The sequence below is a fragment of the Parasteatoda tepidariorum genome, chromosome 1, assembly GCF_982258835.1.
Source record: "Parasteatoda tepidariorum strain Cologne lab strain chromosome 1, Ptep-v5.0, whole genome shotgun sequence".
Lineage (NCBI taxonomy): Eukaryota > Metazoa > Arthropoda > Arachnida > Araneae > Theridiidae > Parasteatoda > Parasteatoda tepidariorum.
The window spans coordinates 49,347,956-49,372,858 of record NC_141755.1 but is presented as its reverse complement, the minus strand read 5'-3'; the positions used below and the strand labels follow the sequence as shown (position 1 = coordinate 49,372,858).

General features: G+C 28.7%; 1 protein-coding gene across 2 annotated transcripts; it reads right to left on the bottom strand.

Annotated features, from left to right (window-relative positions):
- Positions 1-1,112: 1,112 nt before the first annotated feature.
- Positions 1,113-22,129, bottom strand: LOC107449405 (ras-related protein Rap-1b). Of its 2 annotated transcripts, none has more exons than XM_087163328.1 (6): positions 22,045-22,129; positions 16,043-16,134; positions 13,218-13,286; positions 11,083-11,139; positions 8,226-8,366; positions 1,113-1,288 (listed from the first exon to the last, which is right to left on the bottom strand). In XM_087163328.1, the coding sequence occupies exons 2-6, from the start codon at positions 16,100-16,102 to the stop codon at positions 1,247-1,249; spliced, it is 369 nt and encodes a 122-aa protein (XP_087019454.1). In that variant the 5' UTR covers positions 16,103-16,134; positions 22,045-22,129; the 3' UTR covers positions 1,113-1,246. The 2 variants fall into 2 exon arrangements, with proteins under 2 accessions (XP_087019454.1, XP_087019443.1); XM_087163317.1 differs by lacking the exon at positions 1,113-1,288 and adding an exon at positions 4,696-6,709.
- Between the last annotated feature and the right edge of the window lie 2,774 nt (positions 22,130-24,903).

The window sequence follows — 24,903 nt, the reverse complement described above, 5'->3', positions numbered from 1 at the left end:
TGTAACCAATATATTGTAACCAATGTAACCAATAAACTCTACGCTTATTGTAACCAATATATTGTAACCAATGTAACCAATAAACTCTACGCTTATTGTAACCAATATATTGTAACCAATGTAACCAATAAACTCTACGCTTATTGTAACCAATATATTGTAACCAATGTAACCAATAAACTCTACGCTTATTGTAATCAATATATTGTAACCAATGTAACCAATAAACTCTACGCTTATTGTACTACAATTAACAATTATCTATAATATGAATAGTATGATGAAATTTATAATACGTCAATAGCATAAATAAATTTGAAAACACATCACTACCGAAACAAGTTTTAATCGCAGCAATAAATGTTCAGAATATGTGGATAAAGAATTATAGTGTTTATCATCCTTTATCGTTAATATTTATATGCCAATGATAATAGATTCATAAACATCAAGCATATTACAGTAAATAGAAACCCATATTTATTGCTAATATAATGATAATAATAAAAGATAGGAATAAGAATCACCGTGAAACTAACACTTAGCTTTATTCTGAATAATATGCTATATATTGTATTAATGTCTATATAACATAAAAACAGAATGGTCTAACACAGTTTTCCATTGTTTTCGGTGCATTTTTACTAGTCGGAAAATCAAATGATACTATCCAATTTTCCCATATTAATGTCCATATATTTTTGGTTGTCTTCAGGCCAAAGTTATCGTTTTCCAATAAAAAAAAATTTGTATCCCTGATTTAAAGGTTTAACCTGTAATATCAATTTTTCTTATTTTGCTCCGTTACGTTTTTGATTTTAATTGTTTTCTAAATTAAGAGTTTAAAACTAAAAGAGTTCTTTTATTATTTTAATGTAATTCTATGACATAACCGTAATACTCTACAAAAGAAAAACTTATGTAAGTCTGCATCAAAAAAAAATTTATTTACCGTTTTACAAATATTTTTTTCTTTTTTTTTGGTGCAAATTACATATATATAGTGTCACAAATTACAGTTTATAAAGCACCAATATTTTAGGAAAGTTCGTGGGTTCGGTCCCCGCCGGTAGAAGACTCCCCGTGTAGTAGCCGGTAGAAGACATGGTGACTGATGCACGTTAAATCTGTCGAGTCACAAAGTCCTCCATGTTCCCATAACAAATCAATACCTCTGGGGGTACCGATCCAGGAGTTTCCTTGTCTTCTGGATTGGTTCAAAATTACAAGGCTACGGCGTTGAACATTAGTAGTCGTAAACCCAAAAATTGGGTCTGATGTTCAACGGCTGTCATAAAATAAAATAAAATATTTTAGGAAACTAGTCTTAAAAGTGGATATCACAAAACAAACTAGGAAGTATAAAACCTTTGCACTTAAGACATGGAATGACATAATTTTGCAAAAGAAAATTAATACTGAATAAAATTTTATTTGAGACATTTTAAAATATGAAAATCTCCTAACGTTGATTTTTAACTTATTCTTTAAGTGACTATTTCCTCAAGCCAGTTGAGATAAGAAAATCATTTCAATGTATAGTAAAAGAATTATAAGAAACATTTGGATTCATTATTTCAAGTTGAAATACCTCCGCTTTTCTTTCTTTTCTCTTTTTTTACTTACGATCAATTATGATTGATAAATTATGTAAGTAAATAAGACTAAAATGCTACCTGCTATCAGTAATTTTTGGTTAGTCGGGCACAAGCGAAAAGTTGTCACAAAAATTTAGATATCAACCACTTTTTTTATTGTTTTTATAATTCTTTTAGCTTCTTTATTTTTTTTTAAATGGTAAAGAAAGGAAGTTCGGAAACAAGCAAAATTAAATAAAAAGGTTTTTTAAAAAAGATTTTTTTTTTAATTATTCGAATTTCCTTGAGCCTGGCTATAACCAAAAAGTACCAATTTTTAATACTATATTTTATAAATTTTAAATGTATTAAATTATAGTTTTTGTAATATTTGATACAACTATAAACATCATATTTCAACACCATTTAGTGAATTTTGTTCATTATTTAAACTTTTTTTAACATTTTAATGTAAGATTGCAAAATAACTGTCAAACAAAATAACATCAGTCTGTTATAGAAATGTTAGCGTCTGGTCATGTTATAAGTTATTGCTTCTCCATTTCAATTAAAATTAAATAAATACTATATTTTCACTAAATATTTTTATAATAATTGCACGTTTTTTCCTATGCATCACTTGCAAGTTCATGTTATCCGATTTTTTTTCAAATGATGATTTATTAAAAATATTTATAGGAAATTTTTATAAAAAGTTAGACAGATTATTTTTTATTATAGTGAATCCATTTTTTTTCTTCAATGACTTTTGACAACTTAGTGAAATTGAACAGTGCAAAAAAAATGAACCACCCTGAATAACTTTTGATCTAATGATCGGATCTTCACGTTCTACAACTCAATCTTAATATTTCGAGGGAGTGACCTCAAATATGCTACTTAATTAGAGCAAACGATATTTTAAGTTACGAAATCAGACACAAAAACTAACTTTTTCTAAATAGACATACTTTTTATACAACAGATTCAGATTTCTGATTCCCTAAATATAGCCGCAATCTAGGAAATATGGTGCTAATAGTTAAGTCAGGAAGGTGGTTCAGAGTTCGGGCAGCTTAATGTTAATTTTGTTTACATTACAGAGTTAATTAAGGTTAACTTTATTTATATAATACTTAACGTTAATTTTATTTACATTAATCACTATATCTCGAGAATTTTTTAAGCGAATTGAAAACAAAATTTCACAAATATAAAATTCATTTATCCAATGATAATTCCATTAAAAAAATAAGTTTTAGTAAATATTTACTGTACTTTATTAATATTTTAATTATAGTACAAAAATTTGAATTTCAAGGTCTATAATTTTTACATCATTTTAAAGAATGTAATTTTACATATCAAAATTCTAAATTCAGCAAAATTTGTCGAATAGTTCCTGAGAAATCAGATTTTAAAAATGTCTTAGTTTTAAACTTTTTTGCTCACTGTGCAAACAAAAATTAGTTAACAGTGTGGATTTAGCAACAATGTGTTCATATTAATAAACGTAATATTGCAGACTGGACCCCGCTGTTAAATTGTTATAATGTGTTGAGCATCATTCTGTCGTAATATACATGCTCCACAGTGAACAATTTTCTGTAGCAATGTCACTTTTTTTTCGAGAAAAATTGAAGGGGCCTCTGTACAGCATTACTACCAGTTAATCACTACCTGAAAAAAATATTAATGGAAAAGCTTAAACAACATAATTTTTAAGTTATTTCAAGTTTTTTTTCTAGTATCTTCTGGACTTTTCAATTAAATGCGATAAGTAAGAGAAAAAAATATTAAGCCACTATATACTAATTTTTATTTAAAGACGACATTATGATTGTTTTATAAGGAAATTTAATCAATTATTGCAAAAAGTATAAGCGAATTAGGAAAAGAAATAAAGAATCTATAGAATTATAAAAATACACAAAAAATAGTTTTCTATTATAATGAGTGAAAAAAACTAACAAAGCACTGTAAAAATTGCGTATCATATTAAGGTATGAAGTACCGACTCTTTGAGTGCATCATCCATAAAATTCATTTTAGCATTCCTTTTTACTGTAAAATAGTATACCGTAATTTTTACAGTAATATTCAAATACAAAGAGTTATTTAGTGATTAAACGTAAGAATATTTATATAATTCGTGTGATTCAGTGATTCTACGATAAATATTACTGTAAAAATTACGGTAATATTTATTTTTACTGTAATATTCATATACAAAGAGTTATTTAGTGATTAAACGTAAGAATATTTATATAATTCGAGTGATTCAGTGATTCTACGATAAATATTACTGTAAAAATTACGGTAATATTTATTTTTACTGTAATATTCATATACAAAGAGTTATTTAGTGATTAAACGTAAGAATATTTATATAATTCGAGTGATTCAGTGATTCTACGATAAATATTACTGTAAAAATTACGGGATATCAGATTTTTTGTTCCTTTACATGCTCCGGTAAAAATGGATTTTGCGGTAAAAGTAACGGCACCTTGAGTGCTGATACTTTGTCCCGTTATTTGATCCGAAATTTTTTATAGTGCAGTTTCCTAGCTAGACGATAAAAATTTTAATGACGTAAGTGACGTGTATTAGCTATTTTTCAAGATTTTTTTTTTGTGTGGTACGTCATTCAGACGAAAAATATATAGCTGAAATTTCTCTCTATCTGGTAAAAGAATTATTCTGTTCATATTCTTGGATCGTTTCATTTGCTGCTTTTATATAAATAGAGAACAAAAATTAATAGCTTGATCACTTATAAACTTGTTAGTTATGTTCTTTGCTAAATAGTGGACACTGACTGTACACACTGTACAAGCCTCACTTTTATTGTCATCTTTTCTCCTTAAGTTCAGACTACATTGGATTTATTGGCAATAGGTTTTGCCAGTGAATGGCACTTTCATTTTTGCTTTGCATACTTTATTATCATGGAATAAGCTATATCCATACCAAATTTCATTTATTTATATTCAGTATTTTTTGAGATATTTGGGAAAATGTCTTTTATCTCTTAATTTTGTCGATCAGTGTATTTTTACACACAATTCCGTTTTATTTGGTGCACTAGTTTTTAAGTTATCCACGAGTATCGTCATTTTTGTTATTTTTTGATGTTATATATTGCTATAAAATTTAATTCAATTTGGTGCACTAGCTATTGAGTTCAGCGCCAAAAAACTATTTGTTGAGTGTATATGATAGGTTAAACCACGCTTCTCTGGCTTTGCTTGTAGACTAAAAAATTTCTGGAATAGTTTTTAAACTGACCATATATTCTAGACCTTGCATTACATGATTTATATTACTATGTCTATATAGTGAGCAAAATATAAAATGAAATAGATTGCTTTTTGATGTTATATATTGCTATAAAATTTAATTCAATTTGGTGCACTAGCTATTGAGTTCAGCGCCAAAAAACTATTTGTTGAGTGTATATGATAGGTTAAACCACGCTTCTCTGGCTTTGCTTGTAGACTAAAAAATTTCTGGAATAGTTTTTAAACTGACCATATATTCTAGACCTTGCATTACATGATTTATATTACTATGTCTATATAGTGCGCAAAATATAAAATGAAATAGATTGCTTTTTGATGTTATATATTGCTATAAAATTTAATTCAATTTGGTGCACTAGCTATTGAGTTCAGCGCCAAAAAAACTATTTGTTGAGTGTATATGATAGGTTAAACCACGCTTCTCTGGCTTTGCTTGTAGACTAAAAAATTTCTGGAATAGTTTTTAAACTGACCATATATTCTAGACCTTGCATTACATGATTTATATTACTATGTCTATATAGTGCGCAAAATATAAAATGAAATAGATTGCTTTTTGATGTTATATATTGCTATAAAATTTAATTCAATTTAGTGCACTAGCTATTGAGTTCAGCGCCAAAAAACTATTTGTTGAGTGTATATGATAGGTTAAGCCACGCTTCTCTGGCTTTGCTTGTAGACTAAAAAATTTCTGGAATAGTTTTTAAACTGACCATATATTCTAGACCTTGCATTACATGATTTATATTACTATGTCTATATAGTGCGCAAAATATAAAATGAAATAGATTGCTTTTTGATGTTATATATTGCTATAAAATTTAATTCAATTTGGTGCACTAGCTATTGAGTTCAGCGCCAAAAAACTATTTGTTGAGTGTATATGATAGGTTAAACCACGCTTCTCTGGCTTTGCTTGTAGACTAAAAAATTTCTGGAATAGTTTTTAAACTGACCATATATTCTAGACCTTGCATTACATGATTTATATTACTATGTCTATATAGTGCGCAAAATATAAAATGAAATAGATTGCTTTTTGATGTTATATATTGCTATAAAATTTAATTCAATTTGGTGCACTAGCTATTGAGTTCAGCGCCAAAAAACTATTTGTTGAGTGTATATGATAGGTTAAACCACGCTTCTCTGGCTTTGCTTGTAGACTAAAAAATTTCTGGAATAGTTTTTAAACTGACCATATATTCTAGACCTTGCATTACATGATTTATATTACTATGTCTATATAGTGCGCAAAATATAAAATGAAATAGACTTAGTCACTTTAGTTAACTCACGGAATGTTAACTTTTGATTTAATGATAGGAATTTTACATACTAAATGAAATCCTAATGGTTATAGACCTTAAATATGCCAATTTATTAGTACAGATAATATTTAAAGTTATGAAATGACTTTACGACTTTATCTGAATAAATATGCCTTTTTTCGATGAGTTCAGGTTTTTGACTGTCTAAGTACGGGCACTCGCACACGATATAGAAAATATAGTCCCAGTAATTTAATCAAAATAATCAAAAGTTTGTCCCCTTTAGTCCTAATTTTGGCGTTTTTGAATTTCACTAATTCTCTAAAACTATCTACACAAAAACTAATTACACAAGATAATGTAACTTTTTTCTGAAAATTTACAGTGGAATTTTTCCTTTATCAATTTTCTTTTAGAGAAAATTACTTACGCATTCAAAAAAATTAGAAAAAGTACAATTGTTAAATAACTTAGCTAAGTTAGCAGCTTCATCTTGGCTGATCTCCCGTTCATCTTCGAAGTCACATTTGTTGCCCACTAAAATTATTGGTACCTACAATACATACGCACCTGAATCAATAAATACGCTGACTATCATAATTAAGAAAAAATCCCAGAAATGACCATAATTCAAAACGTTACGCATAAAATTTTATAAAACTGACACACATTATAGAACAAATACATTTACCCGACATTTAAAAAAAAAATTGGGCCTTGGCAAAAATTTATAAGAGTGCTTCGATGATTCGTATCAGATTTTAAAAGCGACCTGGACAATCTTTGTTTTTATTAATTAAATATTTCTGAGTATGTGGGTAAATAAAGGAATGTAAGACTTCTTTATGAACAAAACCAAGAGCTATGGAAAATACCGGATGTCTTAAAAATGCCTTATGCAAATCGATTTTTAAAAATATAGAAAAGAAAAAAAGGAGAAAAAATAGTGCATTTAAAGAAAATCCGGATTAAATCACGGTATAAAGTACCGACACTTTGGGTACGTCATCCGTAAAATCCATTTTTACCGTAAAATCCATTTTTACCATAAAATCATTTTCTTCCGAAGTCTATTTTTATCATAAAATGTTGTCTTATGAAATGAAAATACAAACATATAACTATAATAGGAGATGTAAAGCTTTGTATTGTGTAGCCATCTTTGGGCTTTCATGTATTTTGCTGTTTGGTTTCTAAATAAATGCCACACTGGAAAGCTCGACCGTCCTGCGCCAATGGGAACCTGCGCCTCCTTTCCAGAGGTGACTATCGTGGCGACTAGTCAGTTTTTCCCTTCTGCCACTTTTCTTTTTTTTTTGGGGGGGGGGGGTGAAATAATTTTACCATAAAATGTTATACCGTAATTTTTACAGCAATCTTTATTTAATTAGAGTCATTCAGTGACTTTAAGGTTATTATTACTGTAAAACTTACTATATATTAGATTTTTTATTCCGTAACATGTTTCAGTAAAATGGATTTTACGGTAAAAAGTATCGGCACTCTGAATGTCGGTACTTTTTACCGTAATTTAATCCTAATTTTTTTTTTTTTTTTTTTTTTTTTTTTTTAAGTAGATTGTTTCGTTTAGCTTCGGAAGCCAGTTATTTTGTTCTCCTAAAGTTTCAAAATTATCTCCAAAGTTCTTCAACAGATAGCGCTGGTTACTCAGAAAAACTATTAAGAACTTTTTTCAAAAGAATCGTTATTTTTATTAAGTCTGAAAATAATTAACAGTTGTTTGCCCAAATATTTCAATTGGAACGGTCTCTCAAGCCGCAAAAAAAAAACATTATTTTACAGTTTTTTTCAATTAGCATAGCCATCTGGTGAGAAATGTTTCATTATTTCGAAAATTGGTAATAATAAAGTAATTAGCTTTCTAAGCAGAGCACAGTAAACCGTATATTCCTTTCATTTTTTTTTTCAAATCATTGGTTAATTTTGAGTTATCCAGTTAGTTTAGAACAATAGGAAATCAATAAATTAAGGAAGCAAACGAAATTAAATTTTTTCAAGCAGTCATATCCAAATATATATTTTCAAAACTAAACCACCTTTACACTTACATCATCTCTGCATTTCATTCTTAATACCTGTTCCCTTAAATCTTGCAAATCATTGAAAGTGGACTTATCTGTTAAGGAATACACGAGAACAAATCCCCCACATTCTTTGGTAAATTCTTTGCAATTTTCACTGAAATTTCTCTGAAAAAAATAACATATTTCAAAAACAAAATAGTCTGCCTTATATTTATATCAAAGCTAACATTTTTATCGTTACGAATTTAGAAAATTAAACAAATATAGCTAAATAATTTTCAAGAAAAATTCCGATTAAAATATTCAAAATTACAAGCTTATGAAAACAATATGCAAACATCATATTTTATGATTACCATCGGAATAAAAGCAATATTAAATTCAAAAGTCTAATTATGAGAATTTTTTGCATTCAACTAAAATATAATTGGTCGAAAATTACTAACTAGTTTATTATAAAACAATCTTAAAGAAACTGCTATAAATTGAAAACCCAAATGATTAGTTAAGGAAAAAAAGTATTAGAAAGGGAGAATGTGGGATAGTGTTGATATGGGGCTAAAAGGGACATATTCAATAATTTTTCGAATTACAATATGCGTGAATTTGTAACAATGGGGAACACTTCCATGAACAGTTGCTTAATCACGCTGTAAATATTTTAAAAGAAATTTTCTTTTTTGATCACGGATAGCCAGGTCGGTAGGGCGCTGGGCCCATGTCCGAGAGTTCGTGGGTTTATAACCCCACCGGCCCCGTGTAGTAAATGGTGACTGATGTACGTTAAATCTGTCGAGTCGCAAAGTCCTCCATGTTCCCATAACAAATCAATACCTCTGGGGGTACTGGATTGGAGATCGATCGTTCTCTGATTCATGCCAAAAGTACGATCTGTGGATGAATGAATGAATGGATGTATGAATGGGTCCGCCCTAAATACGGGTGTGACGTATGGTGTGGCAGAAATCGAATTCTTGGCCGTAGATGGCGCCACTGGAAAACAAAAGCAATCGTACCCCTCTGCCTAAACAGGCATAAGTAAGCAAGCAAGCAATAGAAAACTTCTAAAGTGCAAAAGTAACTTTAAAAATTTCTCTTTACAATTTTAATAACGTATTTATTTTCTGAATTTCAATTGAGGGTGATAATATGTTATAAATAATACTGTTTTTTACCTATTTTAATATTAACTTTTGCTCTGCATAATTTCAAATAAACAGCAATATATGTCTTCGTAGATGCATGGTGGTAGGGCTGCGAACAAGTGAATTTTTCATTTAAAAGTTAGTCTTAAAATGCAATGATATCTTATCAAAATAAATGAATTGAAACTTCTTTGACTAAATAAGGGTTAATGATTTTGTGCTAGTCAAGTTTTTTTATTAAAAAAATTTAAAAACGGTGTTGTGCATTGTTCTGGCAAAATGGAAGTTGTTTATATATTTGCAGATTATGATGCTCAATTCTTAAGAAAAGAAGATGGATATAGTTCTTCTAATGATGAATCTTTCGTTTTTGAGGAAGAAAATAACATTTCTCAAATCTCAAATGAGTAACTAGTTAACAAACTGCCATTACCAATAAGCAAAACTAAAAGTACTGCATCTCGATACACATTTTAAGTTGGCATTTTAATTTTTTTTTCATAAATTAAGAAAAATTCAAAATATTTATCAAATAATGGTTTCTAAATTCGATGATTTACGTTTAAAATGTCTTTCTTAGTATAGCAAAATGCTCTATTACGAAGTCGCATTTTCATCAATATAAGGCAATATTTATTCTCCAATAAGGCTTAGATTAAAATGAGTTTTAATTTGGCTTAAATACACCTTTCTGAGCTTACTTAACAAGTTGTCAAGTTGGTCCATCCTAGCCCCATAGCTCGCCCACACCAGCCCCGTGTAGTGGGGCACTGCAGTTTTTCTTCAGAACTGAATTAGTTTTGTAGTTATTTTTTCAGTGAACTGCAGATTTTCTATAGTGCAATCTTAACTGTAAAAACACTGCAGTTATTTTGCAGATAATGTGAAATAATTTATCAGTAATTTGTTTCTTAAAAAAAACTTTTAGCTATTGTCTGCAAAATTACTATAGTTTAAGTGAAGTTACTTTAAAACCATAAATTCAAAAAAAAACTGAAACTTTAAATCTGTGATTATTTTGCAACAAATTTGGAGCAGTCATTCTTTCAGAAGTATATTTTCTGATGAATCTGCAGAAAAACTACAGTTGCATTGTATTGTTGTAAAATTGAAAGTCTTCGATGTCTTCAATCTTGCTTTCCTCGTTGATAATTAAATATACTTTTTATAATGTTAACGTCTTCTTTTCTTCTTTTTTTATTATATATTAATTTCTTATCTTTAAGTAAAAATTCTAAACATATGTATTGATCTAAACTTATGTGTTGATAAAAAAAAAATTCTAACAAATAGAACATTCCGTAGGAAGGAAATTTGGTTGAATAATCCGCTAACCCGGATGAATTTTCTCAAATAATTCGCTATAAAGGGAAATTTTTTTTCGTGATATATAGGACAAATTTGATTGAATAATCTGCTGTCCTGGGTACAGTTTGTCAAATAATTCACTATATGAGGGAAATTTCATTGAACAAAAAACTAAACAGATGATATTTTCTCAAAGAATCCACTATTTGAGGAGATTTAGTGAAATAATCAGAGGAAATTTTTTCATGTTGCTCTCCATTTTTAGGCAATTGAATAGAATTTGAAGATTTTGGTTTATCCCTTCTGAGATACCAGATATTTACCCATGGTTAATAAACAAAGTACATTTCTAAGAAGAAATTTCCCCTAAACATCGTTTCCGCTTGAGAATCTGAGGAAGTAAAATACTGATAGTCACAATAACTCACATTGCCAACAGCATCCAGAATACTTAGCAGGTATTGTTTTCCATCTATGTCTCTTAGCTGTAAATATCAACAACAAAAAATAGTAATTGAGTTACGTAAACAAATAAAATTTATAAATAACAGTACAATAGTTCTTTATCTTCAAACATTCTGCATAAAATATAACAATTACATAAAATATTTGGGCCGTAATTTTTTTTTCTAATTTTGATTTCTTTAACCGAATTAATCTTTTAACTCACCGACAATGAATTTAACTGAGAATCGGATCTGATTACTTTTCCCTCAGAAAACCAGTTTTTCGCTCTACAACAATCATAGCACAGCAGGGAACTCAGTGAACAAATATTTTCCAGTAGCGTAACAGTTATCTTTGTTATGAATACATGTATCAACTTTGTATCAAAATTTATGTCATAACAAAATGTATGGATACACTGTGTATCAAAATGTCTATAATAATGTATCAAAATATATGTCATATCAAAATGATTAAATACACGGTGTATCAAAATGTATGTCATATTGAAATGTCTGAATACACTGTGTATCAAAATGTCTATAATGTATCAAAATGTATGTCATATCAAAATAGTTAAATACACGGTGTATCAAAAGGTATGCATCATGCATCAAAGTGTATGTCATATAAAAATGGTTTAATACACAGTGTATCAAAATGTATATCATATCAAAATATAAGAATACACGGTGTATCAAAATGTATATTATCGTACTCTATGGTAATGACATTTAAGACTTAAAAAAAAAAAAAAAGCGAATAAATGTTTTTTGTGCCAGGTTCTAAAGCATCATGATAAAATAACCAGATTTCTTTTCCCATTTACCAAATTTTATCAATTATTATAAAATTATATTTTACTATTAATTTTACCAAAATCATTACCAAAGCACTTCGGAAAAAAGTACCGAGCTTTTTTGGTGTTACCATCATACAACCAAAAATACGATAAATTTTATCATATTCTGGTTTTTCTAATAATACTTTTTGTCTCAAAGTTAGAGGTTTGAGCCGCTATGATACCAAACATACTTTACTTGAACTATAAACTACCCTTTTTATTTATAATTTTTTAAAAAGTAAAATCTCTTCAAGCCTCCTTATTTGGAAATGGTGTGACCAAAGGGATAAACTGAGTTATTAAAATGTAGAGATAAATAATTGAGTGTCTAAAAATGAAGATGCGTTAAAGTTATAACTGTCCAAAAAAAATCATACATTTGTTTACTGATGAAAAATAACAAATTTGAATCTAAAATGTTAAATTAATTAAGTTTCAATCAATAATCAGTAATATCTGAATATAATTTCTTTCACAATTTTGTATGTTTCTTATTCACCTACTTTGTATTTTATGAAAAATCGCAGAAATTAATTGCTCTGGATGTTTGAGTACCAGTGCTACAAGCTTGCAGAAAATGTAGGGGACACAGAGACAAATCAAAATCAGATAGCATTGATAAGTTATAGATTGCTTTCTATGCGAAGCACAGTTAAAAGAAGAAATGAAAAAAATATCAGACACAACAAAATAATAGCGTGACAGAAATCACTTTAATGACAAGTTTTACTTTGGCAAGCAACTGCGTACTACAAAAAATGTTTATAATTCAAGCCAGAAGCAGTCACATTAGCTTCTCAATGGCGCTACATTAAACTCCTAATGTTCTGAAAGATTCCTGGTGACATGTTTCGCCACTTCTAACAACTACAGACATACAGCAATATGTTCCTCAGCTGAATCTACGGCGTCTCGAACATCAAAGCCTTGATCCCTGTAGGAGCAGTCCTAACATGCGAGGTCCGAAGATCTCCCAGGCCAAACAGGATCACTACGATCCACCCAACACTGTCTCGTCTGCTTTATCATTTGCGACTGCATATGCAAGGCATTTGCGACTGCATATATATCCCAAAAGCTCAAACTTTCGCTATTTTTTTTTTCTTTCTTTTTTTCGTAAAAGACACCTTGATGCTTCGTGAATGATCACGAAACAATTAATGCCAACGGAGATTCTGAAAATTCAACTCGATTATAATAATAAATATTTTATGCGAATAATTAACAAAAAATTTAATAAAACACCTCAAAATGAAAATTTAATTTTCTCACCAGATTGTAGTCATCTTCCAAATCTCGAGCAAGTTTTTCATGAAACTCTTGATACCCATACCGAATCACCTAAAAAGTTTTAAAGTAATATTAAATCAGATTGCAAAAATTGTTTGAAAAATCATGATAGTAGTATACAGAATGTCCGAAAGGTAGGAAAGTTGCTGAATGTTTCGGAAAATATGCACTGGATCAAGGATCTAAAAATATGAGTGGAAATATTTTCAAAAAATGCATGCAATGACAGATTAAACTCCACCACTCAATCCCACCTCTCAGGAATGAAGGGGGACACTTTAAAACTAGAATGGATGCCCGCATTTTTTAGTACAGATGTGGATTCACCAGGAAAAAGTACCTCCATTTGATCTACAAGTTTGTATCTGGTGCCTGAATTCTTTTATTACAGATTTAGAATCCCCAGGAAAAAGTACCTCCATTTGATCTACAAGTTTGTATCTGGTGCCTGAATTCTTTTATTACAGATTTAGATTCACCAGGAAAAAGTACCTACATTTGATCTACAAGTTTGTATCTGGTGCCTGAATTCTTTTATTACAGATTTAGATTCACCAGGAAAAAGTACCTACATTTGATCTACAAGTTTGTATCTGGTGCCTGAATTCTTTTATTACAGATTTAGAATCCCCAGGAAAAAGTACCTCCATTTGATCTACAAGTTTGTATCTGGTGCCTGAATTCTTTTATTACAGATTTAGATTCACCAGGAAAAAGTACCTCCATTTGATCTACAAGTTTGTATCTGGTGCCTGAATTCTTTTATTACAGATTTAGATTGACCAGGAAAAAGTACCTCCATTTGATCCACAAGTTTGTATCTGGTGCCTGAATTCTTTTATTACAGATTTAGATTCCCCAGGAAAAAGTACCTCCATTTGATCCACAAGTTTGTATCTGGTGCCTGAATTGTTTTATTACAGATTTAGATTCCCCAGGAAAAAGTACCTCCATTTGATCTACAAGTTTGTATCTGGTGCCTGAATTCTTTTATTACAGATTTAGATTCACCAGGAAAAAGTACCTCCATTTGATCCACAAGTTTGTATCTGGTGCCTGAATTCTTTTATTACAGATTTAGATTCACCAGGAAAAAGTGCCTCCATTTGATCCACAAGTTTGTATCTGGTGCCTGAATTCTTTTATTACAGATTTAGATTCACTAGGAAAAAGTACCTACATTTGATCTACAAGTTTGTATCTGGTGCCTGAATTCTTTTATTACAGATTTAAACTCCCCAGGAAAAAGTACCTCCATTTGATCCACAAGTTTGTATCTGGTGCCTGAATTCTTTTATTACAGATTTAGATTCACCAGGAAAAAGTACCTACATTTGATCTACAAGTTTGTATCTGGTGCCTGAATTCTTTTATTACAGATTTAGATTCACCAGGAAGAAGTACCTCCATTTGATCCACAAGGTTTAACATTTTATTTCACAGATTACTACATAAACAACCCCCTCATCCACAATCAGGCAAACCCCTTAGAACTTACATGGGGTGGAACAAGGTTCAAGTTTGAAGTTATTAAAGAAGTTTTTCATAATCAAATCATCGATGACATCGATGGGTACTAGCCTATCTAGGAAGTAAAGTAGCAATGCTACTTTACTTCGGCATATTGCCACAATCATGCCGTTGATCATGAAATTGAGGAGCCTTAACCTCCATGACCCCCTGACCCAAAACGGGCTGATGAGCAAAAGATTTACTTTTTATTTCGAAATGTTAAATGCGTCCATTTTTATTTCACCGATCTGACGTGTATTTCTTGAAATATTGCCCTTTAAAAACTTTTCGTGACGCATTTACATTTGGCGATTACTGTACTATCTGTGAACCAAAATTCAAAACTTATTGATCGAGAAACTTTTCAAGCGAACCGAAGTCTTCAAGAAAAGGGGGGATGATTCCAACTTAAGATTTTGAAGTTGAACCCACAAAGGGTAAGGTTGGGTAGTCAAGTTTAATATCATTGAATTACTGTATTAAAAAATTTTGACAAAAATATTTTTAGATTTTTGATCCTGTGTGTATATTTCTAGATATTATGCTTTTACTTTACAGATACAGACTTTTTGAACACCCTATGTAAAATGTAGTGTCTGAAAAATGAAGGGAAATTGTAAAAATTACATTTACTCGTACTATATAAATTATTAATAAAATAATTAATAAATATATTTATAAACTGCAATACCCACAAACTGAACAAAAACGTAAAATATTTCCCTTCAATCGAATTCTTTTCTTTTTCATTTTTAAATTTTATGTAAGTTTTTAGTGCGATAGAGATAATTAGACAGTAAATTTAGTGACCTGAAGGGCAATGTGAACTAACTTCTACCATAATTGCCCCAACTAAATATCATTTTAAAATTTAAAATGCATATAAAAATCAACACATACCATTCCTCTATTCACATTGTAGCAAATATGAGATATAAGAGGAAGGTTAACGTATAATAAGTAAAATAGATCCCGGATTTTTCTATTATTATTACTATCCCTAGGCAATAAACTTGAGATATATACTCTGTTCTCCGTAATCATTGCCCGCGTATATTTTTAGAATCCTTGTTGAAAATTAAATGAAAAGAAAACGCACATTAAAGGTTGCAGTAAAAGAGTAATTTTAAAATAAAAAATATGTCTATAATCACTGCATGCCCTAAAATACTGAGATAACCCCTGTAATACATATTTGATCACATTGTCATATCTAAAATATGAAACAAACATCAAGAATTATAACACCTAACTAACTAAAATATTATAAACAATTAAATTTGCTTATTACTCACAATAGAAGATTTTCCAACACCGTCACTGCCGAAAATCGCGATTTTATGTTGTGTTCGCATTTGTTAGAGGAATGAAAATTATCGCTCAGTACCTGAAATAGTTAAGAGAATTAAGTGCAATCAGATCAAATACAAAAAGATTAATTTAATTCTCTTTTTTTGTGCTGGTTAGGTTTGAATAAAAAACGATAAAATTCATTTTTGTTGCATTTCATAATTCATGCATTCCTTAAATTTTACAAAGGAGAATTTTTTTTATTTAATCTGCTTAAGCAATGAAAAGCATTTACTATTTTAATTTACTTTTATTACTATGTCAGCAATACATGAGGCAAAATTAACGACCACTACCAGTCGTAAGACGACTAAATATGAAAGAGGGCGTTTAAAACTTGGTTTGTTAATTCGCCACTTTTTTTCCATGAAAATGCTCAGCTCTAATCATCACCGGAACGGCTGTCTGTGCAGATTATTGCGCAGGAAATGCGCACTTGGCGAAGGCTTTGTCTGTTTATTTGTTTTCTCATTTATATGTTCGGAAATTGTTTCTCTTGTATTTGTCGAAAACACACAAAGAGTCGCGGTGGCTCAGAGGGTAGAGCTTCCGCCTCCCAATGGAACAGCTAGGTTCATATCCCAGCGGTGGCTGGTTATATATATATATATATATATATATATATATATATATATATATATATATATATATATATATATATATATATATATATATATATATATATATATATATATATATATATATATATATATATATATATATATATATATATATATATATATATATATATATATATATATATATATATATATATATATATATATAATATGCCTAAAGGCTAGTTAATCCAAGACACTTTGGCTAATTCAAATAAATATGCATCTTATTAATTTATATTAAGTTAATTTTAGAGCTTAAATTGAATTTTTGCATGGATTACAATGAGGGTTTTCATGGGGCAGGAATGTTGGGATTTGACACAGATTTATCTAGCCATGAAAAAAATGGCTAGATGGGCTCCTGCTTTTAAAACATGGATTCTGAAAGGGAATTGGTTGTAAGAATATCCTTATCTTAATCAAACGTCATTCAAATGGGAAAATTTAGAGATTTTGATGCGTTCTAAAGACCCTTTTGACAATAGGGAATTTTTGGGATTTTCTTAATGAGTATTTTTCTAAAAAATTATTGTCCATTAACTTCAGAAAATAATCTTTTAATTTGACTTTTTATGGCTCTCTGTGAAAGAGCGATTTCTACGTCTTAAAATTAATACGAGAAATCTATTCTAAGCTTATGATTTATTATAGAAAGACTCGTATGAGGCATTCTATATTGCGCATATATTCTGACGCTTTAGTTACCAGGAAAAATACATTTTGGTATTTTCTGATTATAAAAAGCAGTCCAATGGTTATTAAAAAGAATCGGTGAGATTATCGGAATTATATTTGTAGTAAAACATTAAAAAAAAAAAAATAAAAAAAAAAAAGAAGTGCGAAAAAAAAAACAACTTTTTTTTTCCATTCATAATTAAAAATTTATCAATAATTGATTTTATAAAATAAAGAAATTTCAATGATGAATAGCTCTTAGGTCTAAATAACTGGAAATATAAAAAAATTATTGATTCGAATTGAGCCGTGTTTTACCTTCAAAGCAAAAAAAGTCACCGGCGTTTCGTACTGTATTTCATTATCATAAATTATAAAATAAATATAATATTTTTTACTTATTTTAGCCTTAATTAATACAAAATAATGAAAAAAGAATGAAAAGTATGTTTATTATAAATTCTGAGTTAAAGGGTGCATGAAAAAGTATTCAGTCATCAGTGATACTGACAGCACTTCGCTCAGAGTGAAGTGCTTCAACTTGCAGCAGTCAAAGGGCAGGTATATGTGAGTTGAAACAATGACATTTTGAGACAAAGATTATTCGAACTGAAATTTAAAATATTTTATTCGCTTATTTTTTTGAGGTGAGATTTTTTTTTCCTGAAAAGAAGCGTATCTTATTACTCTATAAACCAACCAGTCACTGTAATTGATTACTTTAAGACTATCTTGAGTACTAATGAAACTCTATGACATAACTAATTTACTGATTGCTCCCAACAGAATTCAGCGTCATATTATCTCCAAAAGAAATTTAGTGTAATGTAATGTGTCGACTTCGTTTCGACGAGAAAGAATGTTTAAAATTAAACACTTTAATTTGAATTTAATTTACATTCTTTCAGCTATTAATATTGGACCTTTGTCCAAATTAAGGAAACGAGAAAGAAAATAAACTGATAAAGCTTAACTGAACCTTTGTTTAAAATTTGTCTTGACTGATTTTTTTTATTTATTTACTTAATAGCCTAAAGTGAATATGATTGGAGAAATATGTTTTGCATTTGTATATTCTAATTAAGTAACGAAACAAAACACACACAAAATTATTTCTGTGAATCAATCAAGAATTTTTCGTCTAATTTGAATTTTTAACTTTATATAATTGACAAAAAAATATGCCTTTTTTGAAACATCCCTCGAATTTTTAACTATATTTTTAAAATATAATTTTGATACTCAAAACACAATTTTGGAAAATTAAACCAAAAACATTTTGGTTTAAAAAAAAAAGAATCTATGTCTCTTTATCCATTAATGAATTAAAAAAAAATATTAAAAATTCAGGCGCTAACGGCAATAACAAATAAAACAGAGTAATTATATTCATCAATTGGTTTAATAGGTTTTGAGAAAAAACAACTTGTTACTTTTAAGAAAAAGTTTAATATTTAATTTTTATCTTTTTTTAAGGAAATATTCCAAGACTTTTCTATAATTTCATAGGTAAGTATTTAGAAACATTCTGATGGATCAAGTATTATGTTTGATCTCTTTTCACCTTCTGTTCAATCGTTATTGTCATTAATAGTTGCAGACCTTATGTTATAATGATTCTTTTTCGTTGCAGTGAAGAAAAAAAAAGAAGAAAAAAACTCAAATCTTGATTTTTAATAAAGATATTTTTATTTACTATGTAAATCTCTTCACTTATACCTGATAAATCAAGATGAAATGCAGTTGCGTTTACCTTCCTCCTGTTTCAAGGAGACGATCACCCCTCTTCACCGCATAGCCTATTGGTTCAATAAGTGATTCTGGAGAAATAATCGAAATAAGTTACTACGTTCTCCGATGTGAAGCTCTTTGTGAACCTACTAAGGTGTCAAGATATTAGGAAGCTAGAGCTCTCCTTGAGCTATGACCGTGTTCTGTGTTCTAAGTTTTATTGTTTTATATTCCAGTGTTCTGCGCTTTGCTCCATGTTTATTGTTCTACAAATATTGTTTTTTTTCTACTGTTTTATGTTCAATTGCCCTATTGTCGTATGTTTGTTATTCTATGATTAATTGTTCTGTTTTGTTCTATGCTTTATTGTTCTATATTCAATGAGATATTGCTATATGTTCTATTGCTTAATGTTCTGTTATTTAAGTTTTCGATTATTTGCGTTTACCTTCCACCTGTTTAAAGGAGATGATTAAGGATCAATTCACCCATCTTCATTGCATAGCCTTTACAACCATTCCTATTGGTCCAATATGTGATTCTGGAGAAGTAATCGAAATAAGTAACCACGTTCACCAATGTGGGAACTCCTTGTGAACCTACTAAAGTCTGAAGATATTAGGAAGAAGGGCCCTCCTTGAGCAATGACTGTGTTCTATGTTCTATTATTCGGTTTTATTGTTCTATGTCCTATGCTTTGCTCTATAAATGTTGTTTTTTTCTACTGTTTTATCTTTAATTGCTCTATTGTCTGATATTCGTTATTCCATGTTTAATTGTTTTATGTTTTATTGTTCTATGATCAATGTGATATTCTTTTATGTTCTACTATACAATGTTCTATTGTTCCATGCTCGATTCTTTTATATTCAATTGTTTTATGTCATACTGTACTAGGTTATATTGTCCTATGTTCTATTCTTCGATAAATATTGCCTAGCCATTGGAAATATAGAGAAAAAAAATGTATTATCTAGATTACCAACCTTCCGAATTAATCTTCGTCAAAAGTTTAATTGACTTTTTTATTTCCCTCCTATCCTACTTGAATAAATCATGAAATATGCATTGATAATGTGAAGATCATAGGTTGAGTTTATTGAGAAATGAATTTGAGAGAAATGGACAAGATAAACAAAGGTTTAGGTCAGCGAGCTAATATATCATCATGAATGTTATAATAAAATATCATCCTCAACAGAAATGAAATTGTAATATTAGCCTTTTAATTGTTTTAAAATATTTTTATACATTTGAATTCTGGGAATTATTATAAAATTTTGTTTCGTTTGTTTATCGTTATCTTATAGAAAATAAAGCAGGTCAAAGTAATTCAGAAAAAAATAAAGATATGACGAATCATTACGGAGATCAATTAAAATTAATAAGTTGGAATTAAAATCTCTAAAATGATTGAACTTTTGGGTATAAAATAAACACATACTATTTCAACTAATCTAATGAAATAGTTACGACGACTTCTAGCTCCACCCTTTGCTATAATTGACCTCCACAATAATTTTTCACATTGTTTAATTACTTTTTTTTTGTTACTTTCTCATTTAAATATTAATTAGCTTTTCTTTCTTGGTATAACAGAAAAAAATATGTTAAGGGAAGGAACTATGAAAACCCCCAGCGTAATACGAATAATTTTATTCTACAGTTATAACAAATAGTTATTATGATTGCTTATACTTATAACAATGTCTGTATAATAAAAATATGGTTTCTGCCGAGCGCTCAAAATTAATTTGCATTTCATTTTTAATTACAGATTTTATTTTTAAAACAAAATTATACTTAATGATATGAAAACTTCATTTGCTTCAAAAATTATGACGATGGTACGTAAGTCGACATGCTTCGAGCTTTCAAAATATGCCGAAACATGTCGACTGCTATAACCTTTTTCATATTGTTATAAATAAATGAAGTTTTTATATGAAATATATCTATCCCCTTCAGTTAGTTGGAATAATTAATTTAAGACTGAATATAATTTATATTTAACTTAATGATGGTAATCACTTGATCTCAGTTTTGGAAAACCTTGTATATGTGTCACATTATTGTAAATTCCATCATAAACTGTTTCGTTATCTAAAGCTCCCGTGACTGATTTTATTAATAAAAAAAAAAAGTCTGAAAGTTGCCCGGATTTAAAATAAGATTTTTTTTTCTGAATTTATTACGAAATAAAAATATTTTATACTTGAAGTGCAAAAATAATATGAAAAATAAATTAAATAAAAAAATTTCAAAAGTATTTTGAGAATTTAGTTTTTATTGTTTCTTTTAGACTTTCATTAATTCAAATTATTGAGAAAAAATTTCAGAAATTAGATTGTTACCTTTTAAATTTATTTCTTTTTTATTCCTTTTTTTATTATTATTAACGCTTTTTTTTTTTTAATTTTACATATTTATTATTACTACAATTTCGGGACAAAATATAAGTTTTAGACCTTAAACAAAGAGCACGTAAAACTTTACTACAACTTTAGTTTTCAACTAAGCAAAGCCCATTATATGGGAATTTATTTTATTTTATTCTAAGTTTTTAAGGCCTTTCCCCTATCTACCATATTGAGAGAAAAAATTTCAGAAATCAGATTGTTACCTTTTAAATTTATTTCTTTTTGATTCCTTTTTTTATTATTATTAACACTTTTTTAATTTTATATATTTATTATTATTTCTAAAATTTCGGAACAAATTATAAGTTTTAGATCTTAAACAATCAGCACGTAAAACTTTACTACAACTTTAGTTTGCAACTAAGCAAAGCCCATTATTTGGGAATTTATTTTATTAATTCAAAGTTTTTAAGGCCCTTGCCCTCTCTCCCATTTCATCTTGCGATTATAAGATACGTCACTATCCACTCAGTTAGTAATAAATAAAAGCTAATTACTCACTATTGCACTAAATATAATCAGGACAATAGAATCAACACCCCAAGAAAATACGAACCGTTTGATACAAGAACTTAGAAAATGCACCAGCGCAGTAAGGCATGCGCAGATACACAAAAACAATCAGTGGCATTTATTAGAGGGAGAAATCTCTCTCCGAAGGGAAAACACAGAAAGTTTAGGGATTTCTTTCACTTTCTTCTCTTACACATTTATTTGCTTGTAATTAGTTTGCTATTGGTTGGGCATTTTTTTATTATTATTATTTTATTAGTATTGGTGATATTTATAATTTTTTTCTTACATCAGGTTTTAAAAAAAATTGAAGAATGAAAGTGTGAATGGTCTATTAAACACAACCACCTGTGGAATCTCTGAAATCAATAAATTTAAATACAAATCTCTGTTGATGCTAGGTGCTGTTAAAATATTGCACTGGATTTCGTTGATATCATTGTCAAACTTAAACACTTATAAAAATTTAACAAAACATAAAAATAAATTTAGAATCAGAGTTTTGAAAGCAAGTGTAATCATTTTTTCTCCGTATAACATTTAAAAAAAAAAAAAAAAAAAGAACTTCGTCTTTTTATCTTTATCGGTTCATTCTTATTGGACAGAAAAATCTATGACGGAATCCTTCATTATCACAGAAGATCCAAAAATACTCAGTGGCCATCAACATAAAGCTAATAAAATTTATAATGATTTATTTTTCCTTTATTTAAAGGTATTTTAATTCTGTTCTATTTCTATTACTGAAATATTTAAGATATAATTGTTTAAGCTGTATTAAAATTTTTTAGTTAACATATTATGATACTTATGTACAACTTATTTTGCCATTTCAGCTTTTTTTTTTTTTGTTCCATTATTTAAATTAAAATGTGAGAAAAAGAGTCGTAACAATCCCATTCTACGTAACAATATTATTCCGAATTAAAATCTTAAAACAAAAAGTTGTATTCCTTTACTATAATTCTATGATATTGCCTAATTAAGTTTCCAGACATGCACCGTTTTACAATCGTAAAACAGCAGATAAGTTACATGTACTTTTTGATAAGTTATATTTATTTTTAAAACTTATTTTAAGGAAAACTATGTATAGTAAACTTTACATTTCATTTTGTTTTAACGTACTCAAAAACTATGAGACTTGAAATTACGAAAATATGTAAAAAATTTTCAGGGAGTACGATGGAATAAAAAGAAATTAACATTCGATTATAGTTCGAGAACGATTTAACTTGGGGTAAAAATAACCATGCGAGCCACTTTGCAGGCCGCAGAAATGTAACTACAGAGTAATATTTGACATGATAAACTTGATAAACTTTTATAGATAAACTAGAGTCAGTATTTTTTTTTTCTCTTTTTTCAAAATTCTAATTTGTTAGGAAGTTATAATTTAAGTACTTTTTTTTTTTTTTTTTTTTTTTTACTTTACGTAACTTTTTGTTTTTAAATTTCGAAACTGAGTAGAAAAATGTACAAGGAGTACGACCAAAATAAAATAAAAATAATATTCGATTATCAGTTCAGGAATTATCAACTGTTTAACATACAGTAAAAAATATATATAAATAAAAAATATTTTCCCAATATTCTAATTTGTTAGAAAGTTATAATTTAAGTACTTTTTTTTTTTTTTGCTGTACGTTGCTTTTTGTTTCGAAATTTCGAAACTGTGAAGAAAAATGTACAAGGAGTACGATTAAAATTTTAAAAAATATTCGAGCAATTTAAAAGAATGCAAAAAATAATGTAATAAAAAATAAAGGAGAACGATCAAAATTAAAAAAATATTTCAGGAATTATCAACTGTTTAACTTAGTTTTAAAAAAAAGAAGAAGAAGAAAACATGCAAGACCATCAAGTTCACTGAATTGCAACAGAGTTGAAAATGGGCAATCTTTTCATTTATGAACTCCGCTCAAAATTATCTCTAGTTTTTTTTTTCTTTCGCAAATTTCAGTTTATTTAAATGATATTGCAATTTAAAGTGCTTTTTTGTATAAAAAATAGGGGGGGGGGGGGAAGAGATTTGATGATTGATTGAATGTAGGGTTTAGTGGCACAAGGTCCAAATTAGAAAGTGGTCAAACAGTACGGTAAGAGAAAGAGATTAGATGTTGCCAGGTATAAATCTTAACATTCATACCAACATCTTTAAAAATATGAACGACTAAAACGCATTTCCAACTTGAACTGCAATATGATACAAGGATATTTATTTTTAACAAGTATAATAACTCCTCAATTAGTGTTACTTATTGAGTTGAACGTTCTATATTCCTATAGTTTAAATATTTTTTTCCAAGAATAGTTTGTTTGTTTTTTTAAATTCAGATATTTGTTACTTTCATTGAGATTAACAAAATGTTCAGACATAAAATTTTAATAACCATATATTTTATAAATAAATTATCTTAGTTTCTTTTTTTTTTTATTTTTATGATGAATGGGGACCATCACGGAGGTTAGTGAGCAGAAAGTGAAGCCTTCCATTTACTAAAAAAAAATAACCCTATAAGGGTAAAAATATAAGGTCATATGGCTATAAGATCATTAACTGCCTTTGCAAAACATGAAATTTGTAGAAAAAGAAGCCTTAACTATAGCAGAAACAAAATCAATTTACAGATTTTTGGTTACTGATTCAATTTTTATACAATTTGGCCCTAAGCTTTGAGATACGAACCTGTGTGAATGAATAAAAAAATAGTTACGGGAAAGCTGTAAATTGTTTTTAAAAAATATAATTAAGGATCAATATGACTATCTAAAGTTAACATGAGACTACCTAGAATTTACTATGGGGAAGCGGAACACTATCGTTGATATTTAAGCAAGTGATAT